The 17267-nt window shown below is 33.7% G+C and overlaps 2 protein-coding genes across 2 annotated transcripts in view; one reads left to right on the top strand and one right to left on the bottom strand.

Annotated features, from left to right (window-relative positions):
• Positions 1-8849: 8849 nt before the first annotated feature.
• Positions 8850-15554, top strand: LOC140976478 (protection of telomeres protein 1b). The gene is made up of 10 exons (XM_073440659.1): positions 8850-9068; positions 9187-9320; positions 9414-9606; positions 9916-9980; positions 10101-10189; positions 13992-14270; positions 14363-14439; positions 14532-14590; positions 14905-15057; positions 15149-15554. Exons 1-10 carry the CDS (start codon positions 8933-8935, stop codon positions 15365-15367), a joined length of 1404 nt encoding a protein of 467 aa, XP_073296760.1. The 5' UTR covers positions 8850-8932; the 3' UTR covers positions 15368-15554.
• A 102-nt stretch (positions 15555-15656) lies between these two features.
• Positions 15657-17267, bottom strand: part of LOC140976477 (uncharacterized) — a 40532-nt gene continuing 38921 nt past the window's right edge. The window contains exons 38-42 of the mRNA XM_073440658.1: positions 17178-17243; positions 16861-17049; positions 16640-16750; positions 16225-16305; positions 15657-16106 (exon numbers count right to left, since the gene is read on the bottom strand). Coding sequence (XP_073296759.1) covers positions 15924-16106; positions 16225-16305; positions 16640-16750; positions 16861-17049; positions 17178-17243 — 630 coding nt within the window. The 3' untranslated portion in view covers positions 15657-15923. The remainder of the gene's footprint in view (positions 16107-16224; positions 16306-16639; positions 16751-16860; positions 17050-17177; positions 17244-17267) is intronic.

Raw genomic sequence — 17267 nt, forward strand, 5'->3', positions numbered from 1 at the left:
TACTCTCATACTTTGATTAATGTACGCTTAACCCAACTTAATGTCATGCAATTGGAATAAAATATTCACTCACGCATGAACAAATGTTGATTTCTGTAACGTCTCGAAAATCTGAAGATCCACGTGAACCACATGCATGCAAGTTATTAAATTTCTTTGATATTTTATTTAATTGTTTTAAAGCATTAAATGCATTTTATCTCATTAATTTGTGTTTAATTATTTTTATGCATTTTATGCATAATTCATGCATGATAGGATTTAATTCATGAAATTTTAAAAGTTCACGCATTAAGGTTTCTAGGTGCATTTCACGTTCGAACGAGGGTCGGAGACCGGAAAATTTTCAGGAAATTATTTTTATTACACGAGTTATTTTTATAAATTAATTTAAAGCGTTTTTAGTGTCTTTTTAAAAAAATAGGAATTTTGGGTATTTTTAGCCGCATGGTTTTATTTTTAACGGTACACAAATTTTGTCGAATCAGGGGACGTTTTGAGGTTTTGGCTTATATTTTCAAAATCTTTCCAACACGAAATATTTTTCGGGAGTGCGTTTGGATTTAATGGGCCTATTTTTAAGCTTGTTGGGCTTAAAACCCTTTTCAAACCCTTAATTATCATATCAGGGCCCATTAATTATTTGATTAACTATCTAATTATTATAAAATAAACCCTTAAACTCCCGTAACCCCCCACAGCCGATATACGTTCCTTTTCCATTTCAGATTTCAGTGCCCTCGGTTTTAGAAAAATAACACCAGCTGAAGGCACGGTTGTGGCTAGTTCTTGCAAAGAAACTCCCTCCGGCTTCCACCTCGAGTCCCTCGTGTTGTGCATCGTTTCAGGCATGCTTTGTATCTCCTTTGCTGCATCATTCACATAATATATATACATACATCGGATGTGTGTATGATGCATGAAGTAAGTTCGATCCAACGTGCAGCTTGTAGTTTCATTCGTTTTTTTTATCATGGGATGCGTTCTTCATTGTAAATTACGTTTGCGTACGATTTGTGCAAAGGAGGGGATGGATGTGCTGTATTGTCCTGGTGTGTCATGGGAGAGGATCTTGCTGTCCAGGGGCTAGATCGAGGGGAGCTCGGGTGTTAGCGTCGATCTTAGAGCCACCTTGGGTGGCCGAGGGTTTGAGTGGCAGAATCGGGAGACACGAATGAACAAGTGGTGCGAGGACCCTCCTTAAACTTGGACAGGCCCTGATGGGGCTGAAACATGGTTTGGGATCGTTCGGACTCCACTGGGCGTGGCGTGGAACTCGATCGGGAGAGAGAGTAGGTTTCGGGGTGGTGATGGCGTTTAGGCGGTGTGTGTGTGTTGGGACATGCATGATGTTGAATCAGTGATGCAAGGAGGTCCAGAAAGATTTGGACGTGATCTTGGGTGGGCTGGTTTGTGGGTATGTTTCTTAGGCGTGAGTGGAGGGATGGGATTGGTCCTTAAGTGTGCAAAAAAAAAAGAGAGAGAGAAACACAATCGGGTGCAATGCAACAGCCTGTCTAGGATGGTTCGAAAATTTTAGGGCTCGGGTCTTGAGGTTCTAGGGTTTTAGGATGATTTTAAAGTGTGTTATTAAGTTGAGAAAAATTTGGGTAAGATTCGGTTCGATCTGGGTTAAAACCAGGACCCCGGTCTAAGTTTTAAAACGAATCGGTTAAGTTCTGATTTTGGCTCGATTTTACGACTAGAAATGCTTATAAGTATGTTTTGGGACATTTTAAGGAGTTTGGTAAGCTTCATGTCAATTTTAGAGGTCCAGTAGTGAAACAAAAATTTTTGGGTTCCAAGGGTGCACCCGGGGTGAGATTTTGGTCATGGCAGCGCCCTGAACACAAATTTATGATATTTTAAATGTTTATATATAATGTTTACGATTTTTTTTGCAAGTATGATAAATACTGTGCATGCATGGTTTAAAAGAAAAATTATGTATATGCATGTTTTTTTTATTAAGTGATGACTATGATGATACGTTTTGAAAGAAGTAATTTAGTTGTGACTAACACGATGACACGATGATATGATTGGAGATATCGTGAGGGAAAATGCCCCAAAGAGAGCCCGTTTACGGGAGAAGGCCCCAAAGAGAGCCCGACGATCGTATTTCCATTTATATGATATGATGATATGATAGGCCCGGGCTCAGTTGACGGGTGAGAGTGTCGCTGATGTCCCCCGCTGCTCGGTACCGTGGTTACACACAGATGGATCCATCGACTGACATGATGATACGAAAGTCACAGCTAATGAACGAAATTCAAATTAAGATTTTGACACGTGTATGTTGATACAATGATACATGCTATTACCATGTTTTTACAGGTCACAGTTGCGCATACGATATGATAACATGATAAGACATGTTTTGACACGTTACAATTTTACACGACACGCTTATGTTCATGTTTTTAAGCTCATGAAATGTATGTTGATTATGCTATTTTTCAATGTTGTGTGCTACGTATATGTACTTGTTATTACTGGTACATGTGTGTTGAGTCTTTAAACTCACTAGACGTGTGTGATGCATCACATGCATGTGAGCATTTTGATCAGAGGACCGGAGGTGCCGAAGACTGAGTAGGCAGGCGGGATGTGAGGACACGACCCGAGGACCATTATTCTTCCGCATATTGATTCACGTATTTTGAGAGGAGTTGCACATTTTTATATGTTGATGATATTATGATTTTTACACGTTTACGTTTACGTTGATTTTAGATGACGTTAGTTATTTTTAAACTGCGTTATTCTTGTTGACAAATAAATACGATTATTTTAAATGTTATTTTGTAATTGCGAGCTTTAAAAAAAATTATTTCCTCACTTTTAAACGGTAGACGTTACAATTTCATTATCAAAAGGGGCGAGTAGTCGATATTCAAGCTTTATGCATACGTGAAAACACAAGAAATGTCACCCGTCTTGTGTGGTATAAACTTATTCCAAGAGATGGGTTCGATCATAGGTGACATATATCGAAAAAAACCCAATTCTGTGTGATAAAAAAACATAAGAAATTTTGAAAAATGAAAACCAGAACTGGGAGATATGTTGAGATATCAAGGAAATAAACGAGATAAAATCGCAACAAAACATTATAAGTAATATAAAAAATGAATAAATTTACCAAATTATTTTTTCTCTTTAAAAAACTCATTCTTTTTAATACTAAAATCTCAATTTATCAAATTTGGTAAATTTATTTTTAATTTCATCTTGTAAACTTTATATTTTTCATTTCTTTAAAAAAAATATTTAATATATATATATGTGTGTGTGTGTGTGAGAAAATCAAATAATTTTTTTATATTTAAAAAAAAATCTATAAATTATTTTTTTTCTCTTAAAAAAACTCATTCTTTTTANATGTGTTGAAATTTAATAAAAAAACAAAAAATAAAATACAAAAGTGTAATATTAGTATCATATAAGGGTAAAGTTGGAAGAAAAAGTTGGTGTACTCCTTAAGTGGTTACTATCATGTCCTCAACTTTAATAAAATAGAATAGATATTATTAATAAAAAAATAATTTTAAAAATAATCAATACAAATTTTTTTAATATTAGAAATATTATTCAAATCAAATCCCAACTTTCATTTTAAATCTTAGCCAAACACCAAAATAGAATTCTAATTCCCTGAAATCCAATTCCAAATCTAAATCCAATTTTTTACACATCCACACACTGTATTGGACCAACTTTGGCCCAGCCCAATTCATCTCAACATCCCATTATCCAATAGTACTTGATTTTATGACTAAATTGACTTGGTAAACCAATTTGTAAGACACCTTTCAATAAATCACGAGTGGGTCTCATGTGAGACCGTCTCACGGATCTTAATCTGTGAGACGGGTTAACCCTACCCATATTCAATATAAAAAGTAATACTCTTAGCATAAAAAATAATACTTTTTCATGGATGACCCAAATAAGAGATCCGTCTCACAAATATGACCCGTGAGACCGTCTCACACAAGTTTTTGCCATAAATCACATGGGAAATCCGAAAACATGAAAATTCGGTTCAAGTTTTTTTTAAAAAAAATTTTCTTCATATATTTAATATAATTTATGCATCTGAAAAGGAAAAAATTGAAGTCCCGAATGATTTTTTTTCCTGAAAAGTAATATAATTGTATATATTTATAATACATAAAATGAAAATAAATTTATTTACGTAAATATTTAATATTATATTTGAAAACTATATATTCTTAAGCGTAGAGTATATAAATCTGAAAAAGAAATATAAACACAAATGGTACTAAATAGTAAAAACATGACAATGTTTAAATATTTTCACATAAATATAATTTAAAAGGTCAATTTTTGCTAGAAATACGAAGAAATGACCAATTATATATTTTGTACATCGATTTTTTTAATTTTTAAAAAATTATTTATTACTACTGTTTTGATTAGTGAATTTTTATTTTTGAGTCGGGGAAGGAATATGTAAAAATAAGATCAAGTTTGGATCTTGATATCAAACAACCTTGGATGTAAACAAACTAAATCGTTGGCGAGCTGTTCGGAGCTCATCTCGATAAAAAACTCGTTTTGAGTTCATTTGTTAATCATATCAAGCTAAACTCGAGCTCGAAATTCGAACTCAACAATTTAATCAAACAAAGCTCGAACCTAATTATATTCTGCTCATGAGCTCGTAAACATATTCGTCAATAGGCTCGTGAGCTCGAGCTCGGCTTGTTTTGATGGCTCGTACGGTGGAGCTCGATCTCGGGTCGTTTATGTTTTTTAGTTGTTATGTTTATCGATTTGATTATTTATGAATGAATTACACTTTTTTGTCTGATTTAAAGTTATTTTATAATTATATGTAATTTTTAACAAGTCCGAATCAAGTTTAAACTCGAGCTCAATTGTGTGTTTTACGAACTTGAAAATGAGCCGAGCTCAAGCCAAGCTTGTTAAACAGATAAACGAGCTATTAATGAACCAAGCTCGAACCCGGCTTGATTAACATGATAAACGAGTCGAGTTCGAGCTTTTCGCGATCTTAGTAATTTCAAGACAAATTGAGCTCGAGCCTGATAATAAAAGCTCGAATTGAACTCGAGCCGAGCTCGAGCCTCTATAAATCTTAAATGAATATAGCTCAAACCGATATTTTTTGACTTGGTTTAGATCGTTTACATCCATATACTTACGTAAATAGTGCCCTTATCCGTTTTGCACATGACATATGTGTCGAGTGGATATATTATGGTCACTCATTCAATCATAATGTATGGATAAGTGATCATAAAAAGTAATAACTCAACACAAATTTCATGTGTTGAATGAATGATAATACTACTAATGTGTCTTTGGTATATTTGGGGGCAAGATTATCTTGAAAGAAGATTTGTCCTAGAACTGATCAAAATTTTACCCCATTCCAAATACTGAAAAAACCAGTTTTGACAAGAGAGGAGGCAAATATTGGCGTGTCAGATTCTCTCAATCCTCTTGTACCTTAAAAAAAAAATCAAACAAGTTTGGATTTCACGAATTGCTAAAAATATTTTGGCACTATTAAGGATAATTATTTCTTTCATTCATGTCCACAAAATGGCATCCATGATATTCTAAAAAAAGAATAAAAGATGAAACTTAGAAAATACTAGTGTAGAAATGTTTTAAACCCAATTTATTATTACATCGAAATATGAATTAAAGCTATTTGTGACAATATATTTCTCCAGTTCAAATTATATATGTTACATTTCTTTTTCATTTGTCACAAATATATAGCCATGCATCCGATTTAGCTATATTTCTTCAATTTGTTTTTTTTAATATGCTCTTATTTGATTCAGAGTTTTGATATTGAAAATATAACAAATAATTTATATAAAATCAACACAAATATAATTAACTGGTTACATTTTTTTATATATAAATCTATACTATTATATAAAAAAAAGTAAATTTGTGAAAAATCCTTATGTCAATGTTTGAATTAAAATTCTTTATCTAACCACATTTATTTAAGAATCAGTACCTGACAAAACTATTATTTTAGTTTTAACTTCCTACAAACCCAAATTTACATTTTTGTCATTTTATTATTTAAATAAATGTATTATTCTATCCACAAAAATGACAAGTGTCTTCTCCATCTAAAATATAATTTTAAAAAAATATTGTTTCTCAATTATCATGAATAAGAGTAAATACTTATTTTAAAATACAAAATAACTATTATAGGGTTTCAGATACTTGATTCCGGTCTTTGAATACTCTAAATGTATAAGAAAATACTATATTTTCGAGTGATCACTACAAATTCAGTAATTATTGGTCTTTTCACGAAAAATGTATTATGATGAGTTATTCATGTCGTTTTATTTTTAAAAAAAACATTGTTCATTACTCATCATGAAATAAGATTAAGTATTTATTTTGACCTACAAAGTACCTATTTTATAGTTCCAGATGCTTGATTTGGCTCTTTGAAGACTCCAAATGTGCAAGAAAATACTGGATCTTCGAGCGATCACCATAAATTCAGTAATTATTGATCTTTTAATTGAAAATGAGTTAAGATGACTTATTCACATCATTTAATTTTTGAAAAAAACACAATTTCTCTCTCATCATGGAATTAGAAAAAGTACTTATTTTGACCGATAAAGTACCTTTTTGGGGTTACAAATATTTGATTTAGCTATTTGAATACTTCAAATGTGTAAGAAAATACTTGAGTTTTAAGTAATATTAAGTGATTTTTGATGGTGTCATTTGTGAAGTTAAAATGTGATACATAAATTGGTACAAAGAGTATCTAATTAGAGTCTACAAATATATGATTTTATTCCCTAAATATTCCAATTACTTGGGGATGCCAAAATATAGTTTGAAGTTAATATTGAGTGGCACTGATGATGACATTCGTGAAGTAAAAATGTTATACTTAAATTAATACAAATGAGACATAAATTCGAGTTCAAAAATACTTAATTTTACCCTTTAAATACTCAAATTTGATTATTTGAGGATGTGAAAATAGATAGTTTGAAGTTAATATTGAGTGGCCTTTGATGATGAGATTTGTGAATTAAAAATGTGGAACCTAAATTAGTACAATAGTACCTAATTCGGTTCTACATATACTTGATTTTACCTTTTTAAGACTCAATTTTGATTATTCGAGTATATAAAAAAATATAGTTTCAAGTAATATGGAGTGACATTTGATGTATCATTTTTGAAGTTAAAATGTGATATCTAAATTTGTACAAATAGTATCTAATTCGAGTATACTAATATTTGATTTTACTCCTTAAATACTAAAATTCAATTAATTTTTTATGACAAAATATATAATTTGAAGGTAATATTGAGTGGTATTTGATGATGATATCGTGAAGTAAAAATGTGATACCTAAATTAATACAAATAAAACTAATTCGAGTCCAGAAATACTTGATTTTACCTTTCAAAAACTCAAATTTGATTATTTGATGATGCCAAAAAATATAGTTTGAAATTAATATTTTCTATGGTGTCATTCGTAAAGTAAAAATGTGATATCTGAATTAGTACAAGGAAAACCTAATTTGAATTATAAATATTTGATTTTACCCCATAAATACTCATATCCGATTATTTGGGGATATATAAATATATAGTTTGAAGTTAATATTGAGTGGTATTTGATAAAGACATTCGTAAAGTAAAAATGTGATACTTAATTTAATAATAATACTAACTAATTCGACTCCAGGTATATTATCAAGTGGCTTTTGGTAATGGCACCAACAAAAGTTATTAACTTCAAACTATATTCTTTTTACATTCGTAAAGTAAAAAATGTGATACCTAAAAATGTGACGTATTACTTATTTGATAATGACTTCCATGAATTATAAATGTGATACCTAAAAATATGGAATTAAAAATATTTAATCTGACATCACCAAATAATCGGATATCAATATTTATGGGGTAAAATCAACTATTTATAGCTCGAATTAGGTATTAATTTAGGTATCATATTTTTACTTCACGAATGTCATCATCATTGTCACTCAATATTAATTTCAAACTATATATTTTGGTATCTTCACGAATTTATGATGAGTGATGAACAATGTTTTTTTTTAAAAAATAAAATGACATGAATAAGTCATCACAATGTATTTTTCGTGAAAAGACCAACAAAGACTGAATTTGTGGTGATTACTAGAAAATATAGTATTTTCTTATACATTTGGAGTATTCAAATAGAGAAATCAAGTATCTGAAACCCCATAATATGTACTTTGTATGTCAAAATATACTCTTATTCCATGATAATTGAGAAAATTTTTTTTTTAAAGTTATATTTTAGATAAAGAAGACACTTGTAATTTTTGTGGATAGAATAATATATTTATTTAAATAATAAAATGACAAAAATGTAAATTTGGGTTTGTAGGGAGTTTAAACTAAAATAATAGCTTTGTCAGGTAATGATTCTTAAAAAAATGTGGTTAGGTACTGAATTTTAATTCAAACATTGACAGATAGATTTTTCACAAATTTACCGTATAAAAAATGTGGTCATCATACTGACTATTTTAGAGAATATCAAAATATTTAATTTCATAATTATTTTTCTTATCTCATTAAAAACTCGTCAAGTCACTCCATATTTATATAATTTTTTTTTAATCGAACAACTATTTTGAATTGAAAATAATTTCGTGTTAATTATTTAATAATATTTAATCAAATTAAATAATAATTACGAATTAAATATTAAATAATAATTACAAATACAACCGTTTGCATCTTTTACTAATTTTAAAATTAAAATAACATTATCCGAGACAGTTTGTTTCTCTCTCAGCTGATTCTATCAGTGAAGTGTATTCCGTCGCCACCACCACTGCTAGGGTTTCCATTTCCCTGGAAAATGCCGCCCCGTAGAAGAGATGATGATGATTACAAGTACATGCAAATTATTGATGCATCGTCTTCTATTAACCAGCGAGTCAATCTCATCGGCATTGTCATCGAGACTACTCTCCCCAAGCGTACTAAAGGCACTGGTAAATCGAAGTTCTCCATTTTTTCCCCTTTTCGATGGTAAAATATTTCAACCCATTTGAAAATATGTTTAAAAGTTGTTTCTTTTTTTGTTTCTTTGTTTTGGTGGGCGTGTTCAAGATTTATGTTGCTCAGTGAGGATTGTTGATGAAACGCAGCCGAAAACTCTTTCCATTATGTTTTATGCTGAAACTGTCGATAAGATTCCCCGGGTGGCGTCGAATGGTGATATAATCCTGGTTTCTCAAGTTACGGTAAATGGATGTCGAATCATCTTTTGCAAGTTTGGATTTTGTTTTTTCAGTTGCATTTGGAAATTATTTGGTGATTGTTTTATTTTTGTCCAGATAAGTACTCGGGGTTCTGAGGTTTATGCTATGTATAACAAGAAATTTTCTGCCTTTGCTTTATATGAAGGGAGAGATTTTGGTGAGAGAGAATTTGCGCCTTATCAATCTTCACGAAAATTTTCATTCAGAGAACAAGACAGGAGGCTTATCAAGGGGATGAGGAAATGGTCGATGCGTAATAAAATTGAAGGTACTGTTATCTCTACATGATGCTTTCTACTGTTTGAATCATTTACTATTCTTTTTCAATGTTTTGTAAGTATATGATACAGTTTTACTATTTTTATGTTGTCTTTTTTCCTTCACCTCGTGAAACACACATGTCTCGCCGTCGCCCATGAGTTTGAGTTGCTTTCTGATTGAGTAATCAAAGTGACTTTGTGTGTCTTGTACTAATAACCCCCAAAAATTATACTTTGTGAAACGTTTGGAAATTGGAATTTAACTTAACCTTATAGCCTTTGTTGGGTTTTTAATGTTATATAAATGTGATTGCTAGGCTTGAATGATTTGATGTTGTTGAGGGAGATCAAGAAAGGTGAGCGTGTCAATCTGCTTTGCAAGGTATTTTGGTATCACAAGCTACTATCTTATGCATCACTAATAAGGCTAACTTTTAGTAAATCTTTGCTTCTCGTGGAAGAAGTACTGATACCATGTTTCGTTTTTTTGCTCCTCTGCTAGATTATGCATGTCCACAAAGTCAAGAAGGATAAGTGGATGCTTTTTCTTTGGGATGGAACAGACGCACCACCTGCTTGTATTGAAACCAAGTTAGTGTTATGTTCTTATTTATCAGCAATACTAGTATATATAAATTCAGAACAAAAGATGAACCGTGGTTTCTCATTACCAAGTATTTACTCTTTGTTATATATTTGTACATTTGTTATTCGGTACGTGGAACTAGCAAACAACATCGCACTATTTCTCTAATCTGGGAGTAGTTGACTTTGAAATTCATAACTAGTTCACAGTTTGCCACATTGAGGATAAGTTGTTTATACTATGAAGCACTCATGGTTATCAAGCAATGAAATGAATGCAGGTCCTGGTGTTTTCACTAATATTTATTTTTTAGGGGCTAAATTTATGATTAGTTGTCTAAGTTAGACATCTAAAAAGTGAGTGATATTTACACTTTACTATAATCGATTTTACTACATGTTGTTTGGTATTTTAAGGTATTCTCAACTACCTTCTCTCAGAGCAGATTAAGAAACAGAGCACGCATCAATTCACATAATATAAATTTAATACCAAACAATGAATTAAAAGCAACTATACAAACATTTATATATAAAGAATGTGAATAAATTTTAACGTAGGTGTGGCCCTGTTTGTGGGCTTAGTTAGTTAGTATAAAGAAAATTTGTGTGTACTTGCTAAAATAGGCACAATGTTCAATTTCATAAACATGAAACTACAATTAGAAGAAGGGAAAATAAAAAAGTTTCTTTTTGACATTGAATTCTATGCATACCCAGATTCTGAGAAATGTGGTTTAGATAGAATTTCTTTCTGCTCATTAGTTACTGCCTGTTGTCCATGTTCTGGTGTAAGATTAGCTTTTTAGTTTTGTGTAATGGTTATGTTCTTGCTTATGTTAAAACTATGCTCAAGAATGTTAAAAAAAAAAGGAATAACGCTTGAAAAAAATCAGTTTTAGTCCAAACATATGTTTCAAGCTCTAAATGTTAAAAGTCACACATGAGCAGCAGTCAGTACTGGTAGCAAACAAATAGAACTATTTAGCAAACCGGCAGGGGAAGAGGGGAGTTTTGACGACTTAGAGTCGGGACTTAATGGGCTGGACTGGAGCCCTTTACAGAGGGGAGATGCTGATGAGCTGGAAAGAATGTTCGACGAGGAAGAGATCAAAAAGGCAGTGTTTGAATGTGACGGTTCGAAAGCTCCGGGACCGGATGGATTCACATTGGCTTTCTTTCAAAAAAACTGGGACACAGTGAGGATGGATTTATTAAAGGTGTTTGCTGAATTTTTTGAAGATGGGATAGTCAATGGAATTACCAATGAGACTTATATATGTCTTATCCCGAAGAAAAAAGATGCGCGACATATTAAAGACTTCAGGCCAATCAGTTTGATCACGAGTCTCTACAAAATCATGGCTAAGGTCTTGGTAAGTAGATTGAAGAGAGTTGTGTGTAATACCATTGCAGAGAACCAGTGTGCTTTCACTAAAGGAAGACAAATACTTGATTGTTGCCTTATTGCGAATGAAGTTGTGGAACATTATCGACGAAAGAAAAATAAGGGATGGGTGTTCAAAATTGATTTGGAAAAGGCGTATGACAATGTAAACTGGCGATTTTTAGATTTCGTGTTGGAAAAAAAGGGATTCGATGAGAGATGGAGAAGGTGGATCAGGGGATGTGTTTCTAATGTGTCTTTCTCAATCTTTATTAACGGAAAGCCGCAAGGGAAGCTAAAAGGGGAGAGAGGTCTCAGACAGGGGGATCCGTTATCACCGTTCTTATTCAACTTAGTAGTCGATGGGTTGGGGAGAATGGTGGACAAGGCAACGGCAAATCATGAAGTCAGGGGACTCGAAGTAGGGAAAGAAAAAATTGAAATGACGCATTTACAGTTTGCAGATGATATTCTGTTTTTCGCGAAATCAAAAAAAGATGTGTTGGCATTACTGAACATTATAAAATTGTTTGGCAACAAATCTGAGTTGAAAATAAATTTGGACAAAAGTGTTGTGCTTGGATTGAATTGTTCGGAAGAGGAAGTAGATGAATTGGCAACAAGTGTTGGGTGCAAAAAGAAAGTTGGCCTATTAAATATCTTGGGCTACCGTTGGGAGGTAATCCAACTAAGGAGTTCTGGAAACCCGTGCTCTCGAAAATGTCAAAGAAATTAGCAAGTTGGAAAAAATCATTTCTATCGAGAGGAGGTCGTTTCACTTTGATAAAGGCTGTGCTTTGTGCGATGCCATCCTATTTCATGTCTCTTTTCAAAGTGCCAATAAAGGTTGCCCGGAAAATGGAAAAAATGATGAGAGATTTTTTGAGGGATGGAGGTGACGGGGAGAACCACTGCCATGTAGTTGGATGGAAACAGGTTTGTAAACCAAAGGAAAAAGGAGGGTTGGGATTGGGGAATGTTTGTCTCAGGAATAAGGCACTTCTTGGCAAATGGTGGTGGAGAAGTTCAGTGGAAAGGGGATCGATGTGGAAAAAAAATATTCAGAGTTTATATGGGATACAGGAGAACAACTGGGATTTAGGATTGGCGGAGAAGGCAACATTTAGAAGTCCTTGGAAGTGTATTTCTCGGTCTTACCAGGCTTTTCATCAACTTATCAGGGGGGTGCCAAAACAGGGGAATATCATTCGTTTTTGGGAAGATGTCTGGGAGGGAGATAACTCGTTTAAAATAAGATTTCCATCTTTGTTTCGTATTTGTACTTCTCCCAATAAACCGATTATTCATTTCATTGATGTTGTCAACAGTGTGGGTAGTCTTTCTACCATTTGGGATGTCAGATTTAGAAGAAATCTTAGCGAGGTTGAATTTCTTGAGTTCACTGATTTGTTGCGAGTCTTAGAGAGTGTTAGATTAGAGTTGGGTACTGAGGATGTTAGAGTTTGGCGGGGGGATCCTTCAGGTTTGTTCTCGGTTAGATCTTTTTATTGCTCTTTTTTCCCTATTTCCATTTTTCCAATATTCGATTTCTTTAATACCATTTGGAAAGTACACGTCCCACAAAAGATTAAGATTTTCTCGTGGATCGTGGCCTTGGGGAAGCTGCCTACGTGTGAGTCAGTGCAAAGAAAGTGGAAGAATTGTGCTCTAAGACCGCAGTGGTGTTGTTTGTGTCGAGAGCACGAGGAGAATCAAGATCATATACTTCTACACTGCTCTTTCACAACAAGGATCTGGACTAGAGTTTGCAACGAGCTGGGAATACAATGGGTTATGCCGAGACATGCTAAAGATCTCTTTTATCTCAATTCAGGGGGCATATTCAACAAAAATTACAGCGAGTTCTAGTACATGATCATTCACGCCATATATTGGTCCATTTGGTTAGAGAGAAATCGAAGAATTTTTGAAGATGAATCGGAATCTGTTGACAGAGTATGGGAAAACATCAAATTTAGAGTCGCATCTTGGACAACTACCTTGCAAAAGTTCAACCATTTATGCATTTCAGATTTAGTGAGAGATTTCAAATTTATTTGGTCAAGAAAACCGTGCCTCTTTGTATTTCTGGTGTATTTTCAGGTTAAGCTTGTAGTAATGTTGCCGTGGAATGCTCATCCACGTACAAATTGTACTACTCAAGTATTATAATAAAATTAGTTTTCTATAAAAAAAAAAAAAATAGAATTAGTCGAGCTTAGTTGAAGTCATCTTATACGTTCCAAATTTGCCTATTCTCCAGTGGTATCAAATGGAAATCAAGAGCTATTCTGTTTCTACCATCTTTCTAATTGTATTTGATCTGTTGCCAAAGCAACCTAGCTACTAATAAATCAGTCTTGGTCTCTTGGATAAAAATTTAGAGCAATTGTCCCAACAGGAATTGATTTGCAACTGCAGGCTAGAAGATGAGATGGAAAATCCACTTCCTCTACACTTGGAACCCTCTTCTTTATCTAGAGATATTTTATGTACATTTCCAACTGTCGGAACTGTCATGAGGATGATTATTGATCAAAGCTACAAGATCAGCATTGATTTCATTCACAAACATAGATGGGTGAAATTTGTCAATATAAAATGTGAAGTTGTTGCAGGATTGTGGCAAGCTGTACTAATGCCTCTTTCTGCGCTTCGCATTTTGTCTGATGATGATGATCGTGTATTAGATTGCCTAAGGTGATTTTTGCTCAAAGTTTATTAATTTAAGTTCTTAATGTGGTATATGCATCTGAATCTCTGATAACTTGTCAATGATAATCATTATTCAGGACATATAGCGAGCGTGTTCAATTGAAATGGGCATGTCTGCCTTTTACAAGCTTTCCTTGGCCTTCTCACATAACAGGTTTTGTTTGGTTAGAGATGGGTCCTCTCCTTTTAGATTTTTAATGAAAATGACATGGTTTATTTTGTCCTCTTTATCTCCTGCATATGCAGAGACCGATCATCCCGATGTGCCTTTTGTGACTTTGATGAATGTCCTTACACATACAGAGGTTAGTGGTTCTTACTTTGATCATACCTTAGCAAAATTGTGTAAAGCCAGACCAATTGCTGACTGTTGTCACCTTGCATGCTTCCAAGTTCCAAAAGAAGAGAACACAGATACATTTCGATCCACTCAATGACAGGAACTCTAAAATTTCTAGCGGATATCAACTTTGCTTTGAGAAGTTAGTTTCTTGAAAATATGTTTGAATCTATTATCAATGAAACACCAACTAGAGAAGTGGTCACACTTCCAGATGTGTTTAATAGCTTAGATATATTGGATCCCTGTAGGTTCCAATCACGAGTCCCTTTATTGCAGGTGACGTATAAATTTAAATGTGTAGTTCGGGTGGTTGCAATATTCCCATGGAGGGCTGATGACTTCCGCTCCCCTTGTGGTGTTTATCGGATTAGGTTGACACTAGAGGACCCTACTGCAAGAATCCATGCTTTTCTTTATGCAGAGGATGGGGTAAGAATGTCCATTAATAATGGCTTGATTCACACCTGATCAATTAAGTATTTTCCTTTGGAACTACTCCCATGTCATCTCTAATGTGCAGATTAAATTCTTTGGAAATGACTTCTCTGCCGATATATTGGCAAGGAAACGAAACATGTTGCTTGGAATTGGTGAAGGTGATGACTGTGAGCGTTCTCCAAAAAATGTCTCCAGAAATCCACCATGGGTAGAGTGTTGCTTGAAATCTTATTATCTTGACAAAAATGATGCCTGGGGAAGTAGGAATTATCGGATCTTTGGCACAACATTAGTTGGCTAAGCATCCCACGCCTTTCTTGTTGTTTCCTTTGGATTTATGCAATGTTAGTTCGTAAATAGATGTATTGTGCCCAACTATTTGAAAACGTAGCCTTTTGACATTGATTGTACTTTGTAAAGTGACATAATTCTCGTGTTTATGGCATTAGGTTGACTTGTGAATTTATGTGATATACCGTTATTTCTCACGATTTCAAATAAACAGACAAATCAAGCAGCCAAACAGCAGAGTCGACAACTACAATACGCCTCTAAGTTTTTTACTCGAGAAAAGAAACACGCTTTTGGATGCAGTCAATGCGGAAGAAAGCCCAAACATATAGTCTCAAAGGTTTTTTGTCGTGTTAATATGATAATATCATGAACCATAGGATGATGCAACCTTTGTTGTGCCTGACGATATATTACAAGAGTACAATAAAATACAACAGAGAATCGTTAGAAGTTAATTAAAGGAACTGTTGCCAACCTTCCCAAAGTGATAAATATTGCTAAAACTGCTGAGGAAGATGAAGAAACCAACTTGGGGAGAGACGGTTTGCTCCATACAGCATCATTTAATATGCTTTTCCAGCTGAGCCAAAGAGTTGCATTTTCTCGGCAATCACAACTTTCATCGCTTCCTTCGCTGCCGCCATGACGTTGATGAGGTCCTTCTTGGGGTCAGTTAACGAGTCCATGTAAGCCTTACGAACCTCAGTATTCACGTTGAATTTCCTTACACCCCGCTTTATACATTCCTATTTTCACAATAGTCAAGCAGTTCTCAACACACTGGCACAGTTCAGTGTTCACATACATAAAAAATTGAAAAAATAACTCGATGCTCCAGTTATACACTAAATCAAACTTTATTACCTCAATTATATCCTTCGGCAAGCCAGAGGCTCCATGAAGAACAACGTGAACACCTTTTTTTGAACACAAATCATATAGATCCTGGGAAATAGCAAAATCTTATTTACATCCTTGGATAAAATAATGACGAAAATAACGAAAGGTAAAAGCATAAGTCAGAGATATTTTACTAAGGATTTCAATTACGTGTGGCCACTCCTCAAAAATCAAGTTGTGAAAAGAACTTCACAACAGTGAAAGGCAAACAATGGCTTATAAAAAATGCAACGGTTGGCTTACCATATGAATTTTGGCTTGGTTTTTGAGAAAAAAATTCAACACACACAATAAGTTGTTATATCATATATGTAAGCCAGAAAAGAAACATAAATATTGCAAGTGTACTAGAAAATAATAGTCCAAATATATACTTAACCTTTAACAAATCAAGTCTAAGTTTTGGGCCACTTGTAGGGTATTTTCCATGAACATTTCCAATGCAAACAGCCAAAGCATCTATACCCGTCGTATCAATGAATTCCTTAGCCTGATATTCATAACAAGAACAACAGTTTCACCATTTCACAGTCTATAGTTAGAAGCTCGTGCGTCCTTATCATTGTTTTTAATGAGCACGGAACGAGGAAGAGACAGAACCTGGTCAACATCAGTAAGTCTAGCTTCATAATCTTTTATTGTCAAATCATCTTCAGTTCCTGACAATCTTCCCAACTCAGCTTCCACCATTAAATTTTTTTTGTGCGCTAAATCTGAAATATACTTGGTGTATGCAGTATTTTCCTTGAAGGAAAGGTGAGAGCCATCGACCATAACCGAGTCAATTTCCTGGTGTTATTGGATTTTCAGAAAACAAAAAGGACATTAATGACCACATGGTATGGGGATATAAAAAAATTTGGCAAACTGGGAGAGGAGTGGGGAATGATGCTAGGGAAGTTGAGAGGAAGCTTTACCAGTTCAAGAACTCCCAGCAATTCTTGCTTGGAACTTCCATGGTCAAAGTGAACTGTTATAGGAATCTGTAAATTGAAAATCACCAATTT

The sequence above is a fragment of the Primulina huaijiensis genome, chromosome 5 (assembly GCF_012295235.1).
Source record: "Primulina huaijiensis isolate GDHJ02 chromosome 5, ASM1229523v2, whole genome shotgun sequence".
NCBI lineage: Eukaryota > Viridiplantae > Streptophyta > Magnoliopsida > Lamiales > Gesneriaceae > Primulina > Primulina huaijiensis.